Raw genomic sequence first — 24,419 nt, 5'->3', positions numbered from 1 at the left:
TGACATGTTAAGTTATATTATGTAAATTTTGCATAGTAAGATCTGTCCAGACTTTTATTACTACACCAACTTGTAGAATTCTTATTTTGCAAAGCCCACACATGGTCGTAATTCTAGGGAAATGTAATGCATACTAAGGAAAGATGCTATGAAAAATCCTGTGAGTTTGCTCTTTTGGATGATTGCAATGAACTGGGTCACATTTTTTTTCTATTTTATAGACTAGTAACCCAGTTTCGTGTGCATTTTTTCAAAAGTACAGAGTAATCTCTTACTACTGGCACTACTGTCTTTATGAACAGTGTCAGTAAGAGTGAGGTGAAATTGATGTATTAAAAAGTGTCTGCTTAATATATACTACCTGTACGAAGAATAGAAAATAACGATGTTAGAATGCATTGTGTTCAGCTTGAGTAATGATACTTGATGATTTTGGTGTGATGAAATAAACATTCTGGGTCTATCTTTTGAATGTTGGGAAAGTTCAGATTTGTATATAGATTTAAGTTTAGAGACAGACTTTCCCCATTAAGGCAATCATCAACTGGATCATAACATTAGTATAGAAACAGATGGGTTTCTATCATTACTTACACCAAGATTTTTCTTTCATGGTAATAATGATATATGTAAAGTGAAGCCCAAAGAAATTATATGCATAAGAACTTACTAAAACTCGGGTTTGCTTATGTATATTTTAGAGGCTATTTTCTATCTTAGAATCTGATTAAACCCACTCTGAAGTTCTTTGAAGGAATGTAATTTGAGTACCGGTGAGATCATTCACTTTACAATGGAAAGGACCAAAAGGATCCCAAGAATGCATGTGCTTGACAAATTGTCTCTATTTTTGTGTGAACAGCGAGATTCAGTTTTAATTAATGGAGTTCAGTGTTGCAGTGACTTAAAAATAAGACAAGTTTCTCCTATAAAATTCTGTAGAGAGATGAGGAAATGAGTCATCATGTAGTAAAATAGGATTTGCAAGCAATGCAGCAGTGTTGTCTTAATTACAATCCAGTCTTTGTAAGTGCTTAGGCAAACCTATACAAAGTTAATAGAGAATGCTTCCTATAATGTTTAAAATGGTTCTTCTATAGTCCCCGAGTGACTACTGAAATGATAGTGGCCTTTGAGATGATCTTAGCAAAATGTTTTCTCTTAATGACTATATTCATGCACAGTTCGCTAGTCAGATCTTTTATGGCAGCTATCCTCTTTAGTTGATTATGTTTCCATGCTAATGATTTTGTGCGAGAATCCAAATTATATTTCACACCTTGAAACAACATTTTGCTTAAAAATATTTGCAGAACTCTTAATTTTACATTCGTACATGATAACTGGAGAACTGGATATTCAAATCCAACTTTTATTTAGTTTCTCTTGAGTTCCTTGGTAGTTGCAATTAAAAATCGAACTTAGAGAAGTTGGTAAACATCCAAAGGGTCAGCTTGTAGAAAGATGGCCCTCTCTGCACAGCAGAGACAACTTTCCAATCCACAGATGAGACAGAGGTACAAGGCCTGTATGTTATTTAGAATTCTAAAGAAAGGGCCAACACAAGATTTTCCTGTGACTGACGATCTTGCATTTGAAAGAGGAATTCTTTCAAACTCAGCCCTCTGAAAGGCTCAAGAGCTATGCAAAACACTGTGGGGATTTTCTCCTTGGCATCGAGGAACAGGTTCTAGGACTAGCTGTGCCCTGACAGATGGATTCCATGGACTCCAGCAACAGGCTTTTGGTCAGGTATCCAGAGAGAAATACTAGTGTTCCCATGGGTTTCAACCCTCTAGCACACCTAATCCATCAGGTTTGAAGATGTAATCAAGGATTGCAGTATATTCACCTTCTTATGTCGTTGTAGTCTTCCTTTCTCTTTTCTGTGTCTTAAGGCAGCCAGGGCCACCGTTGTGATTGACCGGTTGATATTCAAGTCATGACCCGTAAGCACCCTCATCTATTGCATTTCCTTTCTCCTCTAAAACCTTTTCCTCTGCTCTCCCTTTCCCCCTCTCCCTCCTGCTTTAGTTCAAAGGGTATTGTTGGCCAGAAGAATGCAGTACCTTATAGACACCATGTAGACACCCGAGGGGACTTTGCTGGCCTGTGCCCCTCATTACCTGCACAGGGTCCAGCGCTTTCTGTTAGGAGGTGAGGGTTCAAAAGGCAAAGCAGATCTCTGCTAGTCAGTGTGTGCCACAGCAGACCAGAGTCTGTATCTCTGACTTTGCTTACGGACGTCTTCGCCCTGGACGCATGCACTGTTTCCCATCTGTATTTTTCCCAAATGTTAAACCATCCGGGAAAGTATGCAGGAACTCTGCTGCGTGTAGTGCAGCAGCTCTAGAATTGTTCATTTGGAAGTTTTTCAGACCTGTCTTCTGGCATCTGTCACCGTGTTTACAGTACTGCCTGGGGTCAGCTTGATGGGGAGCGGGCACCTCGGCTGCCACGCCGGGAAGAGGCGGTAGTTACTTACCAGCAGCTCTGCAGGTACAATTTGAAATCGTTCCTGGTCTGCCGGGTTTGGTTGCCGTTCTGTGGCTGAGAGCAGCCCAGCGGTTAGGAAATGTGCTATCTTACATATTCTTCAACTGAGCAGGAGGTTAGGTGGGGCTTGTATATGCTGTCTGTAGTTGTGGGAGGGGGAAACTGGCTCTAGCCTTGAGCAGGTCTCCATGTGAATATGTGTAGAGACAACTCGTCTTGAAAAGGCCTGGTTGCTGGAAACATTTTTTTAACTGTTTTAAAGAAAGATTAACTAATTGTTAATGATCTAAACCATGTAGATTTAATTACCAAATAATTATGATTTATTACCAAATAACATCTCTAATGTGAGTCAGAAATAAGCAAGACAGAAATCCATTTCTTTTAATATTTCTTCCAATTCCCTGGCAGCCCTGGTGTGGGGAATATTTACCATACAGATCTTTTGATACACAGTTTTTGTGGAGTGATATGCTTTTATTGACTGGTCCCAAGGAGACTGGCTACATCTCCCTCATTTCCTTGCTTAAGTGTGAATGGGAGGTGCAAACATACTATTGCAAAGGCAGTCATGACATTCTGCAATTATAATGCTAGCTGCTCTGATACGCGCACACAAAGAATCCCAGGTATTTGGGGAAATGTACAGTAAAACATGGCCTTGTTACAGTACAACAGTCTTCTCTGTTGATATTTAGCTTATTTATGGCTAGAGAAGATACATAATATTTCTGGATCTAAATTGTCCTTTATCATTTGCTCTGTGGAAGTTAGTGGAGTTATACAAAGGTTAAATCAAGGTGAGATTAGAATCAGAATTTTCATGCTGCAAAATTATGTATATAAAATTATACATACAAATTTATACTAGGTTATGAAAGAGTATGTCAAACAAAACATTGAACCTTATTACTTTTTTAAGTCGTAAGTGAGTATTATACGCAGAGCATATGTATGAACCGTTAGATTCTAAGGAAAGCATTCAGCATAGGTTTACTTTGTTTTGCAGTTTATGCGGATTAACAAGATAGTGAACGTGAGTTTTAGTCATGGTGACTTGTATATGGTTTCATGATATGACCATCTGTCTAATGCAGCAGACATTACCTACAATTCTCTTAAAATGATCCAGTGCCTATCATAAAAAGTGAGGTTGTTTGCTTTTTAAAGGAACAGCATGATAGCACTTGGCGGTACGCTCCAGTTTACTAGCTAATAGGTCAGACAGGCTAAGACGGCTCTTCTGTCCAAACAGAAGGGTTGAATGCGTTGCTTCTCTCTTATTTCTGAAGTGTGTAATCTGGTTCCACAGACCATCTGCTTGGTTGCTCTAATATTTCTCCTCTTTATCGTGCCTAACAAAGCTAAGGTGTACAACAATACCCAGGGGATAATTGGAATGATGCCTTTAAGCTGCATTTGTGTATTTTTTCCTGTTTTCCTGTTCAGACATTTTAGCAATAGATCTATAGATACATTTGTTTACCTTTCATATATTTTCATATTTAATCTTTCCTTAAAGAAAGGAAAGTTTTGCTGCCCTAATAAGCAATATTGCAGCAATGTTAATGTGTTCTCTGGCACATATGTTCCCAAATTTGTGGTCAGTAATAGCTTTTTATTGGAATGATTGGTTTCAACAGTTTACAGCTGAATTGAAAAAAAAAAAATTTGATACTGAAATGTGATATTGCTGCTTTGCTGAGATTAAATACTTATATTAATCTTTATTTTGAATTAAAAAGATCAGTGTTATGTAGAGGCTATCATAATGTATTGCCCCTCTACAGGATAGGATAGGTTGAAATTCCTATAGTGTACATGTCAATTCAGTAGTTTATGAATAGATTATGTTACGGTATATATTTAATAAAGAGGGGGAAAAAAAAAAAAAAGAGAAAACCCAAGATGAACCTTTGGAATTGTTATTAAATAAGAACACATTTATACAGACAAGTTGGCATGGATTCCCAGAATATAAGTCCCAGAATGTTGTTAAAAAAAGGATGGTGTAAAAATATTCTGTCGTCGGTTAAAACCCAACTCAGACGGCAAATCTGTAAACAGACATGCTAGGTTCATTTGTGTGCTGTGACTGTGAGGCGAAGTGAACGTAACCCAGCGCTGCAGTGGTCAGGGCAGTGTAACACTTTGAAGCCACTCTTGTGGAAGGAGAAGCCAGAGAGGACAGAAGGTGAGCAGTGATTGCATTGGTCGTGTCAGGCTGGTCCTGGGCATTTTGGTACTGGCAGACCTGTCAGAGCAATGACTGCCCCCAAGGAGGTTTAATGAGGCAAATTCCGCTGGATGCTTTGGAAGTTACTTTGGAGGTATAGTTGTTGAAAGGAAAGCTAGTAGTAATAATTCTGCAAACCATTGCTTCCTATAAAGACTCTGGGATGAAAACAAATACATGCATACATTGGTGGGTTTATGTATATATATTCAAAACCCCAGCTTCCCAGATGTACTTCTAGGTGATAAGATAAGCATGTGAAAAACCATTATCCCAGTGCCCTGTTTCCATTGTTAACTGTTTCACTCAAGTCGGTGGAGCCTTGACTCTATCAAATCTGCCATTTTTGTTTTATTTACTTTGTTATTCTGTGTTCGGAATGTGGGGAAGTAGCATGCAATTAGGTACAGAACTTCTGGCAGAGGATGTCAGGAGTGTCACTATAAGTGTCCGTGTTTCAAACAGTTATGAGTCTTCTCATCTTACTAAGGGCTCCCAGATTCTATTCAACCTTCTCTTAGTTTCTTTCTTGTATTGTCACAAAAGCAATAAAACAAACAAAAAGAAAGAAAATTAATGGAAGTTCTTTATTTTTTTTAAGTTGTTTTGAGACATTGAAGTGGGCATGACTAAATAAGAAATGACAGGACCCTCTAGACAATGGATATCACTTTTGGTTGTGTTTTGTCACTCTCATGTTTCTTCTCAAACTCTGGAATAATAATTCTTATTGGTTATGGAAATCTTAAGTGGATATTTACAAATATCTATTTGGTCCAGATATCTTTTCAGTGACGCTAATGTATGATGTCACTGAAAACAAGGTACCTTCTGTTTTCTGTGGGTGCTAAAGATTTCAAAGTCCAATTAAGTCTGAAACTATGAAATAAAAAAAAGGGGGAAGACATATGTCATACTTATTGCAACCACTTTTGCTATGCAAATCATATTTTTTTAGGGAAAACAATCAAAGGAAAAGATAGATTATTCTATTCCTTTTTTTTTTTTTTTTTTCTACAACTCTTTTGGGTAAAATATGCCAGCCTATGCACTTCAGATTTAACTTTACTGTGGATCCTTCTTCCTTACCAAATGGATTGTAATTTTCTGAACCAACCTTTCCACTTGAGGCTAATCCTTTTGGGAAGAGGTAATTTTCCTGTTTATCTTAATTGACATGTTCCCTAAATTTCAATCTCTACATTAACTTGACCTTAATTATGTGGCCTCATTGATAAAATGAAGGTTACCCAGGCAAGCTCCATGCATGATTAATATTTTTTCCTGATTAAAAATCTGAAACCCCTTCCTAATCTTTATCTTCAATCATTTCTAGAAATGAGTGTAAAGAGTGTTTGTGGTGTTTATTGATGCTTGCTTAGGTTCTTTAAAAAAATGAGTATTATATACGAGAGAGATATTTTGATGTAAATCTGTATATTTCTATGTCTCTCTTTCCATAAGAAAGTGTGTTTTGATATTGTAAATACCATAATTTAGTCTTGATAGGTTTCTCTTGCTTACTTTTTTTTTTAATTATTATTTTTTTTTCCTCCAGTCAAACATGCATTACATACCGTAATAGATCGTTGAAAGTCTTTAGCTCTGTCTGGACTTAGCAAACCCTGGTGTGTGAAGCAGAATAAAACCATCACAGAAAAAAAACCTCAAACTAATTTAATACATCACCAAATGTCGTGCTTAGAAAGGACAACTTGCACAACTTGAACCTAAAACTGATGTTCAGATAGACTGGGTTGATCTTAACATTTGAGCCATTGAGTCATAGCTTATAATCAACATTTGTTTGAATAAAATTAGAAGAAATATACTTCTAATTTGAGCTACGGATTACTACTGACTTTAACTTACAGCAAAAAATAAATGCCTAAAATTCATGTATTAGAAATTAATTCTCACAGTCACAGAAGGCTGAGCAGTCTTGCAAGTAGGAGAGGACTTCATGCTCCAGGCATTTTTGTCCTGTACAATTGAGTTGTTAGAAAGAGACTACAGTACTTCGGGAAAATCTAGCACTGCCGTTATTATCAGTAACATTCACAGTGGGTTTGTAGTAAAATGCAAGTCACTCTAGTCTGTGAATAAATATCTTTCTGACTGCACAGGATGATAATTGCTCTGCCTGCACTTTCTTTGGCACCTACTTATCTCAGCTGAAATGATTGATAAAAATATTTTTGTACTGATGTTGAACACTTCTAAATTATATAATGATTTTTGTATTATTTCACATTTACTCCAATGAAATTTCACGCTAAATTGAGTTTCAGTGCTGTCAGTATCTTTATTAATCAGAATAGGAAAAGTATGGTGTGTTTCCCACCTTTTTGCACAAGATCGATTTTTAAAGCAAGACTTCCTCTTTCCTTTTTGGAGCGATACGGAGAGTTATGTATGAGGATATCAAGTAACTTGACTTCAAACAGAAGACAAATTCACTAAAGTGAAAATGATTGTGATAGTTCTCTAATTTCCCCCACAGTGTATGTAAAACTGACTTTTAAAGTGTTTAGTGGATAATGGATCATGTAAGGTCAGTACTAGCCATAGCTGTTATGGCTATTATTTTCTCCTTTCATGGGAGGGTGCTCAGCAAAATGAGATTGTCACGCTCTTTTTTTTTTGAGAGGACAGCGACAGACAGTTAAAAGCCTCTTCATGTAAGGATGTTATTTCATAAAGACACCAGCACTGGATTATCCCCTTCACTTTAAACTTCTGCCAGCTTGTACAAAGAGATAAAACAAAATAGCCCCAATCCCAGGGGTGGAGAAGTGCTGGCCAGATCTGCCCATGTCCACAGCTTTCATTTTGATTAGTCACATGTGAGGAAAATTCACTTAGGCTGAGAGGTAAATTTAATACCAGTTATGCCCATGCTGTTCATATCACAACCATTTTCACATGATGCCACTTAATTCCCTAAGAAGCAGAAAGGTAAATCGGTGGCTGGCCAGCTAAGGTGTCATAATGCATTAGGACCAGGGCTCGCTGCAGGGGATAATGGTTCTGATTGCTGTTGACTCATGTCTCCACCAACTGCCTCATGTAAAATAAGTGACATTTAAAAGGCATCAAGATGTGAGAAGAGGTAAAAAAAAAAAAAAGAGAGAAGAAGAAAAAGCAGAGTACTAAACTTGCTACTTGAACATAAAGTCCCTTTTTCACCCTAAGTGGTATAAAAATGATAACTCGACATGCCGTAGGTGACCTGCACTGTGCTTTGAACTTCCTGTCTTGTGTTTTTAGAGAAAATCTGTAAAATTGCTTCTGGGAACTGCTCCAACATGTTATCATTTATTTCCCATTTAATTTTTTTTTACTTTTATTTTTTTGCCCTTGGATATCAGTCTATTCATCTTTTAAAAAGCTTAAGGCTGAATCAAGTTAGGCAATGGTATACAACAAGAGGCAGCCTAGTCTCTGAAGGCCCATTTAAGTCTATTTTTATAAAGAGAATCAAATTCCAGTTTACAGTAAGCATATGCTTCAGTTGACATCTGTTTCTAAGACTTGGATGCTTTGTTTGCATAACAGGCACCAATAAATGGCCTTGTTTTAAGTCTGCTCACTCAGTTGTATTTGGGTTGTTCAGCTGGGGATTTGAGTTGCAGCTGATCCCCTACAGCTCATAGCAGATATGAAAGGGAAGAAAAAAATCTGAGAAACCCAGTCTTATTTATTAATGCAGATTTCAACATTCTCGATAAGCCACTTTCCTTTTGTTACATGAGTACTAAATTCTTGTTTGCCCAAGCAGAGAAGTGTTTCAAAGTATCAAATTAAAGAGAATAAAAAGTTTGTTTGGTTTTTTAACTGTTTTGTTTAATAGCGTTTTTATCTTTCTCAACTGACAAAGCCCAGTATTATGAAGAACATGTAATGCTGAGCATTTAATGAACGATATGTGTAAGAAATGTGTTTGGTTTTGCAACATATAATTACATAGTATAGTAATTTTTACAACTAATGTGTTTTCTTTAAGTGTCCGTGCCCTACTGATGACGCAGTCTAAAATATTTTGTACATAAAATTTAATTCCATCTGCTTTCTTGGGAAAACAAATTCTGGACAAATTCAAGGAAAGATACAAAAGTATATATGTTGCTTCTCTGGCTTGCAGAATGTAAACCTTCCTCTGTGATGTGATGCATTCTATTGCCATTATATGGTATTTGTCTGATATCTATAATATAATTTAAATACATTTCTACGAAACCTAGGAAATGCCTGTAAAGAGGACAAAACTGTATTTGTAGTATCACAACTGTATAATTACTTTGCTTAATAACTACTGTAGTTTTTTCAAAGCAACATCAGCACTGATTCCTTTTTTATATTTTCCCCTTCTAAATTATTGTAAAGTGCTCTCTAGTAGTGTACAGAATATGTAACATATTTCAAGTGGATTTACTTATCAACTTTTTCTAGTGGTACCAACAGCAGTAGTGTGAAATATATCTACTCCATTTACTCTTATCCATTGCACCTACTTTCTTTTTCCCTTTAATTTTTATATATGGTAAAAATTTCATTGAAGAGAGATTTTAGATGACAGGACTGTAATTTTAAACCCAATAGAAGAGGTGTAAGCAATTTGAGCTTAGCTGAAGCATAATCTTAGGTTGTCAAGAAGAAACCCATTCTCCCTATGCTAATCAATCAGTATATCAACCGACCAATCATCTCCTCAGCTTAGCATATATCCTAAGGTTTGATATATCTATTAACTGCCCATCATGCAGCTGGTCTCCGGTTGATGAGATTCCCCCTATCTTGGCATTTGGAGGCAGACAACTGAGCTATCACAGCCTCAGATAAATACTAAAGTGGAGATTTCAATCCTGCTCCTGATAGCAAAGACAATCCAGGAATATAGAACATATTTTCAGAAGAGAACACATAGAGAATTACATTTTCAACAGTGTGTTATATCTGAAAATTGCATATATTTCATGATCCCTTCTTCTACCCCCTCCCTTCCCCAGAAGGGATGGGACACATTTTATTGTGACTCAAACTCTTAACAGGAAAAGAGAACAACAACAATTTGTTGTTAACTGCCAATTATTATAATGGTGACATGCAACTACTTTTTAAAAATATGTTTTTCCTCATTATTACAGTGTTATTACTTTGTTGATGGAGAGCTATATGAAAATAGTGTCACAACACATTTAATCCTTAAGGAAAAAGTTTGAATTTCAGAAGATTATACACCTGCCTCTCCATTTTTAAAGTCTGAGCTCAAAACTCATTAAGAAAAAACATAATCTAGGTATTGAAGAGTCTACCTGCTAATATGGGAGTTGAGCATGCAGATTTAATGTAGTGTTTCATGAAATGCTATAGAAAATAATGCCATTGTGTTGGCTTTGCCATTAGTAAAAAATCTGCCTCAAAGAATAAAGCGGCCTAGGTTAGATGTTGCAAAACCTTGCTACTCCCTAGGAAAAATCCTAGGCTCACCCAAGGGTCTGTGGTCACCATGGAATGGAGCGCACAAGGGAAAAGTCTCCCACTCCAATTGCAGTGTCAAAAGATGGAGCCCAGTTTCTGTGATGGTGTATGACTGAGCAATTCCTGAAGTCAGAGAACATGTGCTCACTTTAATTAAGAGCTTCATCCACTTTTTTTCAAGACTTACCAACGATAAACCTAAACATGTTATTAGGAAGTTAACTCATAGGCTCTTTCATGCTTTCATTTAATTAAATTGGGTGTAATGATTTGCTTTGGGTTTGTTTCTTTGTTTTTGAGACTCAGTCCACTGGATGTTCTGAAATACATTCTTTCAACACTGAAAAATGGCATAAGTCCCTAAGCTATATATCTTAGTCAAAGCACATTATTCTTGACCTAAGAGCACTTCCATGTCAGAGTGTAAAAGAGTAAGTGTTTATCCAGCTCTACAACGTTTTTCAGCAGAATTCTTGTAGCACCTGTGTTGCTCTTTTGCATTATTTATGCCTTGTGAAAAAGAATGTGGTCAGTTAGGTCATAGTTTATTACAGTAACATGGGAAATGTGAAAGTAATCAGGGAAAACTGGTTGTTAATATTTCAGGCCGCTTTGGAGACTTAAATTCTACTCTTACCACTTTTGTATCCTCCCTTAACATAACCCACTGAAACATTGATTTCCTGGGAAGGATGCCCTTGGATTTGACTCTACAAAGTGATCCGAAGCAGTATTTCTAGCACATACTAATAAAATAAAGGCTACTTAGTTTCTCAGAGAGACCATGAATATTTCAAATTCAAGGCTGGTTCATTAGCTGGCATACACTGGCATAATACTACATAATACTAGCTGAAGATCTGGCCTGTTGTATTTAGTGCTCATGAAAAGTGCAAAATCAACAGCTATGGTTCTTGAAACGTGTTCAGGCAAAAACCAGCCATGAGCAATGGTAGTGTAAGTTGTCTTCTGTTGCCCTTTGCATTTATGTCAAACATGACCTGGAAGGATCTAAAGGATCTTCATGCTTATTTAATCCTTGGCCTTTCAGAAAAAACTTTAAATGTTTTCCTTCTCTGTAAGTGATAATATTTGCCTTAACTCTAACAGTATAAATTCATATGGAACGTAGATCCACATGGATCTATAAATAGATGAGATGTCTGAGAGTGGTTCATCCTTGTGCAGCATTCTCACTTAAATAACTTGTTACAAATGTAATCCCATGTGAGAGATGAAAACAAGGTTTAGTGATGTAGGGGGATTTTGGGCACCTGCAGCAGATGGTTGCCAGTAGCGTAGACTTTTAAAAATTGCACACGTAGCACCAGTTGAAGATAACCCCTGGAGAAAGAATCAAAGCTCATTGAATATGGTGACCTAATGATTTCATTTAAGAATATGTAGGATGTGTGGTCCCCTTTTACCCAGTACACGAAGTTCACAAGTACTGAGATACACTGTTTTGTTAGAGAGGGGTGGTCCAAAGCCTTCAAACTGAACTGTGCATGCAATTGTTCTTTCCACTTGCACAAAATTAATATCTCCTGGCAGCACAGAGCAGATGCTTTTCTAATAGTTTGGTAACCTGTGTAGAATAGCAGAGTTTGATAAAGGAGGAAAATACTGAATCAGAAGCTGCTAGGACCAATAAGGTGTCATCTTTGTTCAGCCAGTTTGATGGGGGAAAAAAAAATAAAACCCATGAGATATCCTAGCTCTAGACACCGCTTCCAAACATAATGACAATCATGCAAATAAATTTCACTTTATTTATCTTGAGCATTACAAAAGGGTACATAGATCGGTTACCCAAACTTACATGTTCTGTATCAAATGTTTGAAGAAGACAAACAATATTAGTAAACAGTTAATCTACAGGTTCGTTACCTTCTCTACCCATGAAATATCTGTAAAAAAAGAAAAGAAAAAAAAAAGCAAACAAAAAAGCCCAACCCATAAATCCCTTGGGGGAAAAAAAAAAAAAAAACAAAAAAACCAACACAAAAAAACCCCAAACCAACTAGGTTCCTCACTTCATCTATAGACAAAAGTGAAATTAGGATGTTGGAACTGACTAGATAGAAATACAAGGCTACAGCTGAGATATGGTTGATTGTATCTATAAGCTATTGTGAATACTGAAAAGAACAGTTATTTAATTGAACTGTCCAACTATTTTTCTGGACATGATTCTTTAAAATATTCCTTTTTGTATAGCTTTTTGTTTGTGAAGCAAATAAATATGCATGCACTCAAAATTTATGGTTGCATATTTAAATGGTACAGTTCAAATATCATTGAGTATTCCTTTCCTACACTTCCCAGAATGAGTGCTCATTTAAATCAGATATTATGAAAACCGGATGACTAATCCTAAATTCAGGTGTACTACCACTCAGGCTAGGCAGATTGCTAGTTGATCATGCTAAGATGCTCCCTTATCCATTATTGGATCTGAAAAAGAGGAGGATTAAGAATTATCTGACTTCTCAGTTAATGTGCAAATCATCTAAAAGCTCAGCTTAGAAAGGTCTTAGAAAGCCGAACAGCACTAAAATAATAATAATGTCTTAAGAATTTTTAATAATATAAATGTACCATATCACATTTTTAGAATGAAGATAGAGTTTTATGGTTTATAACTCAGGTGGTCTTTTATCTCTCTCTTCTTGTTTTTTAATTATATATAGAAGTCCTGTAACTATTTTTATTTGAAAATTTTTAGTGCAATTAGAAGTTGTCACTTGGGACAAACACAATGCTGAAACTTAGTAAAAAATTATATTACTTTCAGGCAATAGTAGAAAACAATTTGATAAGTATCTTTGGAAATGAGCATTAATGTTAATCTATGTACTTCTAACAAAGCACGAGGGAGGGAAGAAAAAGTATCTCGGGAAATATAGTTGTATAATGTATCAGTGATCTTTGCAGGGTTGTTTTTTTTTTCTGGGATGCTTATTTCTAGTATCTTTCTCTTCTCTTGGTTATGGTGAAAAAACCCTTCATTGAAAAGACTGAAATACTGTTTTTCTGTATTTTCAAGGGACAGGAGAGTCTGTGAACCAGAAGGCATCTCTTAATGTTCCGTCTTTGCATTTTTAGGCTAGTTCTGCTGTTTGCTATAGCAATATTTGTTTTATCATTTCTATCATTCCAATATGTATACTTGCCTTTCAAAATCTGTGAAAAGTATTTAAAAAGAAAAGAGAAAATGCTAGTATTTCAAAACCCTATTATAATGCATTTTCAAATATGTCAGACACATCTTTGTTAAAATTAAACCAAGGATTGGTTTTGAGCGAATAGCCCTATATCCTTACAGATGCTGTGGATGGATGCATCTAAGCTGCTTATTATATTGATGGGTTTTGCTGCTCTGCAGCAAATGAAAACAGGCAGCTGCTTCCTCCATCAAAGCAAAAAGCAGCCTGAGTTTTTATTAAACGAGTGTTCATTTCTTCTATTGCCAAAATTCTTACACAAAACAAAAGAGCAGTTTTAGCACATTATTGCTTAACTAGACATGAACAACTGACAGCAAGTGATAAGCCTGTCTGCTTTTCACAACTGGTAATCATTTTTGGAATAGATGTTTTAATATAGTTGAATATAAAATTTTGTAATTTACATCTACAATGGTACATAAATTTATAGATCCAGTTTTTTGCAGGAGAATGAAGGCTATAATCACAAAAGGTTTGTTCCAGTGTTGTTTAATTTTTAATAACTATTTGAAAACTAGGTAAAAAAAAAACCCCACACAACACAATCAAATTCATTCATTTGAAAAAAAGCATGCTAAAGACAATCATACAAGTAGATTTGTAGAGTTTGCCGATTTTTCTTACGGAAAAGATATGCGCACATTTGCAGCTTTGACTTGTTACTGTATTTCCACATCAGTTCCACTGAGCCTCTTAAGTTTGTGCTCTAAAAGAAATTTGCAGATTGCAGACCATCATGTTTCCCTCCTAGTCATGAATAATAATGAGAATGAAAGTGAGAGATACAGTGCTGAGGCCATTTTGCCTAGGCTGAAGATCTCAGCCGGTGCTTATACATATTTTTCAATGATCTGAATATCATGAATTCTGCTTTAGATTGAGAGAGAGACAAGAGTTTCTATAAAATGTATGTGCATAGGGAAAAATGGTGAGACATGTTTCTCTTTCTATCTTCTATTTTTTCTGGTGTTCTTGTACCTTTTCAAACTCACTTATAGCATTCCTGCTGTGGAAGAGTAAGCTAGCCATTCTCCCTGCCTCAAATTACTCCTCTTCACTGGACTTAAAAGATGGTTTGCAATGTGCACAAGTCAGGTGCAGTAAGGCACAGGTGTAAGGTGCTCCTGTAAAGGCTATTAAATACTTTTTTCACACTGTGTGCATTTATCACTGAAGTTGCTCGCTTCCAAATACACTTGGGGTGAAATTTCTGAATGCAGAGCCTCAAATTAGGCATTTGGACTTTCAAATCAGGTTAGCTCTTATGTCGACACTTGAGGTGGTCTAGTGGCCAGAAGGGCACAGTACTTTGTAGCTGTTCACCTTTTGAAAATCTGCTCTCAAATTAAATTTTACAATTCCAGGCACGCCATCTGCAACCAACTTGGTGATGATGATGACCCCTCTTTTATCTGCTTCTGCTGCAGATGGGTCTGTCTTACTTCTCCAGGACCTCCGGCAGGTGTACCATGCTTTTTGCTGTGCATGGTGGTGGTGATCCACACAAAAACTAACCAGGATAAAATCCTCAAACTTACCTTTTCTTGTGACTCAAATATAAGGCTTAGTCAGTAGAAAACAAGGTTTGATACTGTAAAGTTAGGATTGTAATGATGCTACAGTAAGAGTGGAAGGCCCTTATTTTGAATTCCTGGAATTCCTTACATTAAATTCCTAGGATAGTCTATTCTAGTAGATATCTTAGTTTTGGGGATTTTCCATCTACTCTACAGTCTTTTAGCAGAGGACATGGGGAATAGTTGCCTGTCTGGATAGGTACATAATTGAACGCCTCTGCACTGTCTATTGTGGTGCCAAAAGTTTTTCTGCTCTCTACCAATAATGTGTCTTGGTGTCAGGAAGGATAAAAAATACTTTTCTTAGGGTTAGACAACAGTTCATCATTGCTCAGTGCAATTGTTGCTATTTCTTTTGAGACATTATTCATCTTTTTGCCCATAATGCTTTTTATTTCTTCTCACTTTGATATGTATTAAGGCAAATAAGGTGATTTCATGCAGTCAAGAATCAGGGCATAGTAGAAAGATCTTTTTGAGAATATTCATCTGGGGAAAATGACTGATTTTTCAAACTTAAATTGGCTTTGCTTTTGAGGGTTAAGATAGGATTTGTGCAAAATTTTCTTGAAACCTCAAATAACTAGGAAGACATCTCATAGTTTAATAAGGCAGATAAAAGACATTTGAAATTTGAATTTTGAGGTCAGAGGTCTACATGTGGCCATGTGAAGTGCTAGAGAAAAATGACAAAACTAGCTGTTTGTCTCAGCTTGGAATGGAATATCTTAATCTCCTAGATCAGTGAAGCAGTTGTAGGATAGCTTTATACCTCCTACTCAGAGCTTCAGGTGACGGTTCACCTGTCACCTCCGGTTGCCCCTTGTTTCCTGCATTAGCAGACAGTAGAGCAGAGTTCCACTAATCTTGCACTATCCCAGTTGAAGTAATCAGTAGCTACTGCGACTTCTTTGTACCTATGGAGCAGTGCGGAGACGTAACAGCTCCAATAATCAAGTGTCTCCTTCAAAAAGATACATCTCAAAATTCTCGGCACTCTGTCCTCAAAATTTTGTAATAACATGCTGTTCTTTAAGAACTTCAGATCTCGATATTTGTTATCCAAACATCTGAAAAGCCACAGAGGGGAAACAATAATTTTTCATTTTTTTTTAAATACTGGATAACTTATTTCTAGTAGAAAATTTTCTGTAATATCATACAGAATTCAGCGTTTTTAGTCACTGCAGAAGATGCACAGGTTTTGTGTTACTTTAGAGTAGTGGTGCTCCACCTGATGGTTAAAACAAAACAGGCTTAGAAGGCTGTCTACACATGAGTTAGTCCATGTGGGTTGAAGGTTGCTTTAAAGAACTGTTGTGCCATGGCTAGTGCAGAAGGAACTGATGCTTTCCATTAGCAAGCACTGAGGGTAATAAAACCAACTTAATCTATGTGTTCTGAGTATTATCGTAATTTTTGTTAGTGTTTTTCCTCTATAGGAAAAGTTTGGGTGTCTTTTTGGGTTTTCTTGGCCTTCCCATAATTTCATTCTGTGCATTTAAGTAACTCAATCTGTCTCCTAGTTTGCCTCTTGGTGTGCAAAACTGGGGCACTAGAAATTCATGATCTCATCAAGTTCTTGTGAGGTTGACTCCATTGCTGTGGTGGGATTTTATGATATAAGTACTGTAGAAATGCCTGCATTTTATATGTCTCTGTGTATATAGCATTTCTCCATCCATCATCATACTACTAAGTGATAATGTTTTTCTACCCCTACTACCCTGCTGTAGTATCATGAAGCTATCTGGAAGCAGACATCATCGCTCTTACGGCACATTTGTACTGGGTCTCCTACTGGATCCTAATGGTGAAAGGTTACTTGCCAACGGTTGAGATGCAGACAGGCATTGTCCTGTGAGCGCTGTCGCTCTCCCATATCTTCAGATATGCCAGATCACAGTCCTTTAAACACCAACGCAACTTACTTTTTTTATTTGTAGTTTTAAACCCTCCAGTAAATGTTGCAAAATATTTATTTTTTAAAAAAGCAAACTCTTGTTTCTCTGTGTTTCCTTGTACAGTGAGATTTTTAGCCCCTTTATCTAGGACTTATAGCTTGTCAAGTACAAGCACCATTTGGGGGCCTTTTGGTATTCTTTTGCCTATACATGTGTAAACAATTCACTATTGTGTGTAAGTAGTTGCACATGCAAATAGGTGCCCATCCTATGTTATGTATTTATAACCAAATTCATAATACAAAATGAGAAGAATTTTATTTTAAATATGAAAGAATTATTTTAGGTATGTTTACAGGAGACTTAATCCATCTCCATATGTATGTGTTTACAGGAAATAAATTACGCTTTTCACAACCTAGTGGTAGTTGTTAACTCATAGGAATTGCTGCATTTCTGCATTACAGCTGTATATTTTCTAGCAGAAGCAGAACTATCTCACACTTGCAACTTCAAAATGTAGGTCATTGTGTTGGTGAATGTAGGTCAGAGTGAAGGGGAAGAAGACAGAATGCAAACTCCTCCACATGGATCCTTAAGCTTATCCCTGTTTTGAAGGTAAAGAGGCTTACCTACCTGTTCAAGCACGAGAAGCTTTTCCTTTTACTAAAATTAACACAGGTACTCTGGCGTCTGGCTTCTTAGCTTACCTGGAAGCATGGTATGCTTCCACACTTGAGACCTGTGTTCGTGAAAGACCTCCTGACTCCTGCTTCTTTAGCTTCTGGCCACTTATATCATTGCTGAGGTGATATTGCCTTCCCTATGGGGGAAAGGAGCAGGGAGGAGGGTCGTGTGCATAGCTGGCATCTGCCTAAAGAAGAGCATTGTCTTTCCAAAGGTGCTTTACCCTTCTCTCAGCACACAGCTATCTGATACACCTGCAGTTTCAGCTGGTATCAACATTGTAATGGTAGCAGGGGAAAGAATGATGACCCCTCATAAAAGATTTAGTGACACCATTCAAAGTGCCCTTTCAATAATAACTGTAGAAAAGCGAGACACATTTGACTGAGTGTACTGAAAACTCAGATGTTGAAGGATTTTGCCACAACTGACAACTATTTTTAAAACTCGCTCAAGCTAAAAGTTTGCTATAAAAGGGTTTAGGTTTTTTGTGTTTGTGGCTGTGGGTTGGGTTTTTTTTTTTTGTAATGTGAGATGTAAGTATTATAAATGGCATTAAATTGGCTGAGTCTTCAATAAATATTAAAAAAACACTTTTATTGCTTGAGTATACACCAGTCACTACAAATGGAAACATTCTTTATATTACACACTAAAATATTTAAACAGTTGTTATATTTATTGCAAAATCTGTCATTTTAGCGTATTTCAGTGTTCAAAAGCATTGAAATGCTCAAAAGGGAGATGGAAAATCCTGTACAATTCTTAGTTATGTTTCACTGAAGAATGGGTAGTCGTGTGTGAATATGTCTTTTTAACCCTTAGCAAGTCTAAGCAAAATAGCACATTTGCAAACACCTAATCAGCCTAAACAGTCATAAACAGGACAATATTGCTTTAGTGTTTTTGTCATACACGTGAACCACCCATTAAGATTTTTGTCATACAAAAGCTATATGCAAAGTTTTGGCCGAATCCTGTCTAGGCTTTTGCTTGATCTGTGTGCAGACAACACATTCATGAATGTTCGTTATTTATCACTATGAGTACGGGTAGTTCAGAATACTTACTGGATGGAAGGGAAGAGTTATATATTTGATCATTACAATCAGGCTCGAAGTGATTTGAAAGGAAAACAGTTTTTTCTCCCAAACTTCTGCTTCTATTAAATATGTTGTGAAGTTTTTAAAGTCTCAAGAATAAAAAATTATAAAAAATGGTCCAAAGAATGCACATACATAGAAAGTTGCGTGGAATTCAGTTTACCTGTCTAGAAATATCTAAAGGATGCTCCCACATGTCTGTTTTTAATTTTACTGAAACTGCTGAAGTGTCTGTAGTTTGTAATATTAAGTTTCTGTCACATTGATTCATAATGCTGTGTGTTGTGGGGGGAGGCTAACCCTGGTTTTTACCTCTGGATAGACATGTAAGCATCTTTTTTTATTGCTAAGCAACAACAGACGAAAAACACATACAACTGTAATTTGGCTACATATGCCTTTGATTTATCCTCCCTTAATTTTGGGAACCTAACTCAAGTGCCTGGATACAAGTCTGTTTTCCCCAAGCTCCTCCCAGCAGTGGAGACTGGTGCCTGCAGGAGAGCGTGCAAGCCACGCAGGATCTGTGCTGCCCTCTCCGTGGGCCATGGTACTTCAGTTAGAGGTGGGAAACTGGTCTGACAAAACAGCGAGTTTCATGAGTGGGTGGTGTTGGAGGGGAAAATTTGGATGGATGCCTCCAAGTACTTGCCAAGGTTGACAATGACCAGTATGTTTTATGATGTAAGCTTATAAAGTCATGAATAATACACATTAGGTGAAAAAAGCATGATAGCTCCTGTCTATTCCTGTGTGAGAACTGGAGGGCCTCAAATGAAAATGACAGGGAAGCAAATAAAACACAAGAAAGAAGACGTGTTTCTTTGTACAGCACGGTAAAACAGTGGCGCCTCCTGCCACGGGACGTTGAAGTTTGCCACAGTCCACAGAACAACTAGAAAAATCCTTTGGTGACTTAAACAGAACTTATCACTTGGATCTCCTCTCCTCCTCAGAAACATCTTGAGCCACAACTAGAAATCATGCTGCATTATTGCCCTCGTGCTGTATTTGTCCTTAGCATGTGTTGCTGGTCAGTGTCCCTTACAGTCAGACTGCTGCCTGACCTAACAAAACCTAAGAGAAAAGGGGCTAAATAAAAAGAAACTGGGAAGAAATTAAATTACTGTAGAGGACAGCTAATGAAAGAGGAGGGGGCTCCTGTCCACTATTAGAAACAAGCTACAAGGCAAGGTGGGCCTCGCATCTGGCCTGGTACAAACAGTTTAGTGTTCATGTGAGTGCCCAAATGTCAGAAGTTTCATGTAATTAAATTTTGTATAACTTTTAAGGTCTTGACAATTGTATGTATATGAATAGATATATCTGTATTTTTATGTGTGTGTGCGTGTGTATCTGTAGAGTAAATTTCCAATCATTAGTTGGATGAAATCTATGAAATATTCAGTTTCAATGCTTAAATCAGAAGTCTTCCATTAAAAGTCTTATTTGTTTCTTTATTACTGGGTATTATGGCAAATTTAGAAAATGAAACAGTTGGAGAGGTCTGCAAATGGTAATATGTATTCAAATATTGTTTTAGGCCAAAAAAAAAAATCTGTTCTAAGAAGTCGAATATCTTTGTTTTATAGGTCTCTGGCCATCTGAAGAAGTGCTGGCTTACTACTGCCTAAAGCACAATGAAATATTCAGGTACAGAGTTAAACATAAAAAGATATTTTCCAATCTGTTAGTTTTATTGTATCTGCATGGTAAAGATTGCTATGATTTAAGTCTTCAGATTAAATTTAAAATGTTCAAGGTGAAAGCATGTTGCTCTTAACAAAGAATTCTGAGCTGCCTTTGGGTACTAATATTGCACAGCAAGCTTTCTGCTATATGTCAAAGACTTTTGATTTCCACTCAAGGCGTTTTATTTCACTTTGATTTTTGGGAAACAAAAGTGAAGCACCAATCGATCAGTACTGATTGTGAAGGTCAGGAAAAATAAAAGACATTCTTTAAACTGACATCTGTTGCAAAAGCAAGCAAAATATTACCTGATAAAAATACATAATAATCACTGCATATAGCGATAGAGGAATTTGCACCTGTATTTAAGTGCTGTGGAACAATTTTGAGACATCCTGCACTGTTATTTGTTTTTGGTTTTTCACATTTTCTAAACTTGTAGAAGACAGTTATCAAAGCTCCAATTGGAACACCTAAAAATAAAAGCTATCCTGCATCCTCTGTCTTTCCCCTTGAGTATACAGAGCTTTGCACTTGGAAATCCTTGAAGTTTCATTGTCCAGAGGATGAATGGGGTGGAAGAAAAGCCATTATAACAATGCAATTGGAGGCATAAATTGAGTTCTGAGCGAGGGTGGAAGGCTAATACCAAGTAAACCAGCTAGAAGTATACAAAATCCCTCAGTCTGTGTACATATGGTGTTGGTAAAATAGGGAAGACCAAGTTGTAAGTCCCTGCCCCTTGTACCAAAGCTGGAAGCGTATCAGCTGTGAGCTGGTTCCTGCAGCTTGCTCGGCCTCCTATCTGAAATCAAAGACCTGGCACCAAAGCATGCCCTGGTTTGTAAAGCCTCATTTCCACTCTGTCTGCCACTTGAACGAGGCCCACCCCATTAGAGGAGGCAGCTAACCCACCTAATCTGGTAGCCACCGCTCCTTCCTCCGAGTTTAGCTGGACACTGCATTGTGTGACTTTTGCTGCTCTAGCAGTGTCCCTGTAGCACTTTGCTGTCCAGCCCCTTGCCGTGGCTCCAACACTCTGCATGTTCTCAGAGGCTCACTAAAAGGGTATTTTCCTAGTTTGGGTATGGAGACAGCGATCAGTCAGACCTCTGTGGAGAAAATGGCCAGTTTCACATCCTGATTTCTCAGGTTTATGCCCTCTCAACAGTACATTCAGAGTAGAGTTACTTATTTTAATTCTCATTGATAAATGTCACTAAGTATTTTTAAAATTTGCTAATAAGGGAACTTTGTGCTGAAATAAATTATGGTTATATGCATAAATATGTATATGCGTGTATGTATATGCTCATTTGTTATGTGCGTACAAATTTGGTTCAAAATGCATTAAAAACCCCACACTCGATACTTCCTGTGTTTATTTCAATAAGCATGACTCTTACAAAGGATTAAGTGCCTTGTAAATCTTATATATATAACCATACATGTATAATTTTAATATCTATGACATATATGATTTAGAAAAACAGAAACTCATGTTAGAAAAAAACTATAATCATTCTATTTAAACCACAAACTGAAAATTTCCCACGTCTGTTTTATATTCTCATTGAGTTTATGTACAGCTTGTTCTTCCAAACTATGTCCGTCTTTTGTCTCATTTCCATTAATTAGGACAACTAGACTTTTTCAAATAAAATTTGTGGAGTCTAAGAAAAATACAACTATCCCATCCAGACAGTGAGCATTAGTATACAGCCGTACAGCCTAGTCTACTGGCCTCAGTGAACAAAATACCAGCATCTGTATACTGATACTGATACAGCATCCTAGATGCTCTTCCTAAATATCGGTGTGGAGTGAGTAAAGAGGTAATACTTTCACATAAAAATAGATTTTCAAATGTTGGTATTTTAGGGGTGAAGAAAAGGTGCACCAAAAAAAAAAAAAAAATCTGTTTAGCTGAAATTCCATTTTCTGTCTATCAAAAATGTCTCAATGGGAACGTTTCTGCTAGCTGTAACATTTGCTGCAGATTTAACTGTAAAGCAGCGTGTTCCTAAACTGAGTCTCTGCCTTGCCCTAGACGCCACTTCACGCAGTTTCGGCGCGGGGTCACCATCCCTCCCTCCTCCCCTCCTGGGGCAGGCCATGGCTCTGGAGGACATTCTTTATGGCTCCCCCTGCAAGCTCCCATCCGGCACACTCTCTGCTCCAAATTATATTTCACATGCACGTCTTAATAACAGTGCAGTATGGTCTAAGTTAAAAGCAGCCTTTTAGACCATGTATTCAACCCTCTGCTCAGGCTCAGTTTAGGCTCTTGACACTAACTTCGTTTAGTTTTCTGTGGCTTAACTGTTTGCGGTTCCCATCGTTGTTCATAACAGCATTGTTTGTAGGTCACTTGCAGTTTTAAGTGCTAATTGAAGGATCGGATTTCTTCATGTGTAATTGTTTTGTGGTATATGGCTTGTTTTAAAACTTCTGTCTTTTTAATATAAAAAGGCTTTTAGACATAACTATATGGAGAGATATATAAATAATATTAATTTCCCCATTTACTTCTCTAACTGTTTTTGCAAGAATGAATGTGGATTAACATTGTTATCCTTTCCTAACAATTATCTTTCGCTACTCTAGCTAGTTTAGTTCTAAAAGACAGAGCCATTGACAAGGGAAAAAAGGGAACCTTCTCAGATTTTTCAGCTCAGCGGTGGTAATGTTGCACTGAACACTAATGAGGGAACCCCCACTGATTTGCCTGCTTTGTGACTTTTCTATTTCATAATTATTTTTAAAACGCAAAACGACATGAGGTAGCCTAGTCATGTCTCTACAACTTCCTGGTAGCTCAGTTCTTACTGCAGATGGCAATTTGTTCTTGTAACATATATGTCTCTCTGACCATTTTCATCTAATTTGTATGGGTTCTACCATTTCCTTTCTCTCTTTCAGGGACCTTGCTGTGTGTGAGCTAGGGGGTGGCATGACATGCTTGGCTGGGCTCATGGTAGGTCTTTTCTCAATTCCAATCCCATTCAGAGGAAGAAACAAAAGGAAAAATGTTCCAGTGCCTCCAACTGCTGGGTCAGAGAACTGTCAACAGCCTCAGCTGCGGTCAAGCTGCAGAGTCTTGAGAGACCTTCTAGATTGACTTGCTTTCGTATCATATTGATTTTATGGTTGCCTCGATGAGCAGAAACATTTTACCTCCGTGTAGTCAATATCTCTTGTTGTGACATTCCAGGCCACGTACGGTCTGTCTTTCATTGCCATAGCCGAAGCTTTTTTTTTTTTTTTCAGATTATAGTCCCATTTGCTAAGATACAGGAATAGCCTGGCGAATCACAGTTGGAGCACCATGATATAGCTGCTAATGTTTTGCCTGCATTATTACACCAACAAACATGATCCAGAGCTCTCGGTAATTAGATTCTTTTGAATTAGATTGGCCATTCAGGAGAGTCGTTCACCATTCTCTGGGTTCTGAGTCATGTATTCAGGAGATATTATGTAGCAGTGCAGTGCATTAGACAAGTTTTTATGTCTCTACAAATAAAAGCATATTGTTACACTGATTGGCATTTGACAAACCTGTCGCTCTTATACAATGTGTCGAGGTTACAGCCCAATGTGCGAGCATGTCAAAGCTCACAAAAAAATTACCCTTACAAAGCCATCTGCCTGCAATGCAAAGTTATATGAAGGGCATCAGGCAGTCAGACAGAAGCAAGCTGAAAGGCAGAGTGACAGCCTTGTATGATGGCTCTACTAGATAAACAGAAGCCCGCAAATGAAAGCCTCTCAGAATACCATCATCCGCTGTCACAATGCAATTACGGAACAGAATGATAGCAAGATAGAGGCTCCCGCAAATGGAATGATAAAAGTATTGACTGATTTGATTGAATGATTAAAATAATGCAGACATAAAATGAAAAAAGATTGAAGATTGTTACAGAGAAATAGGTGAGGAAGCATGATACTGAAGGCTTGTCACTCCTGTCTTCACTTCCACACAGACAAGCATATTTGCTCATTGTTTG

General features: G+C 37.2%; 1 protein-coding gene across 2 annotated transcripts in view; it reads left to right on the top strand.

Annotated features, from left to right (window-relative positions):
* CAMKMT (calmodulin-lysine N-methyltransferase) overlaps positions 1 to 24,419 on the top strand; it is a 218,461-nt gene that overhangs the window by 154,312 nt on the left and 39,730 nt on the right. For both annotated transcript variants that reach the window (XM_086460916.1, XM_086460915.1), the window contains 2 exons: positions 20,307 to 20,367; positions 23,329 to 23,383. In XM_086460916.1, coding sequence (XP_086317042.1) covers positions 20,307 to 20,367; positions 23,329 to 23,383 — 116 coding nt within the window. The remainder of the gene's footprint in view (positions 1 to 20,306; positions 20,368 to 23,328; positions 23,384 to 24,419) is intronic.

The sequence above is a fragment of the Leptosomus discolor genome, chromosome 2, assembly GCF_034619465.1.
Source record: "Leptosomus discolor isolate bLepDis1 chromosome 2, bLepDis1.hap2, whole genome shotgun sequence".
NCBI lineage: Eukaryota > Metazoa > Chordata > Aves > Leptosomiformes > Leptosomidae > Leptosomus > Leptosomus discolor.
This window is presented reverse-complemented; position numbering and strand designations above follow the sequence as displayed.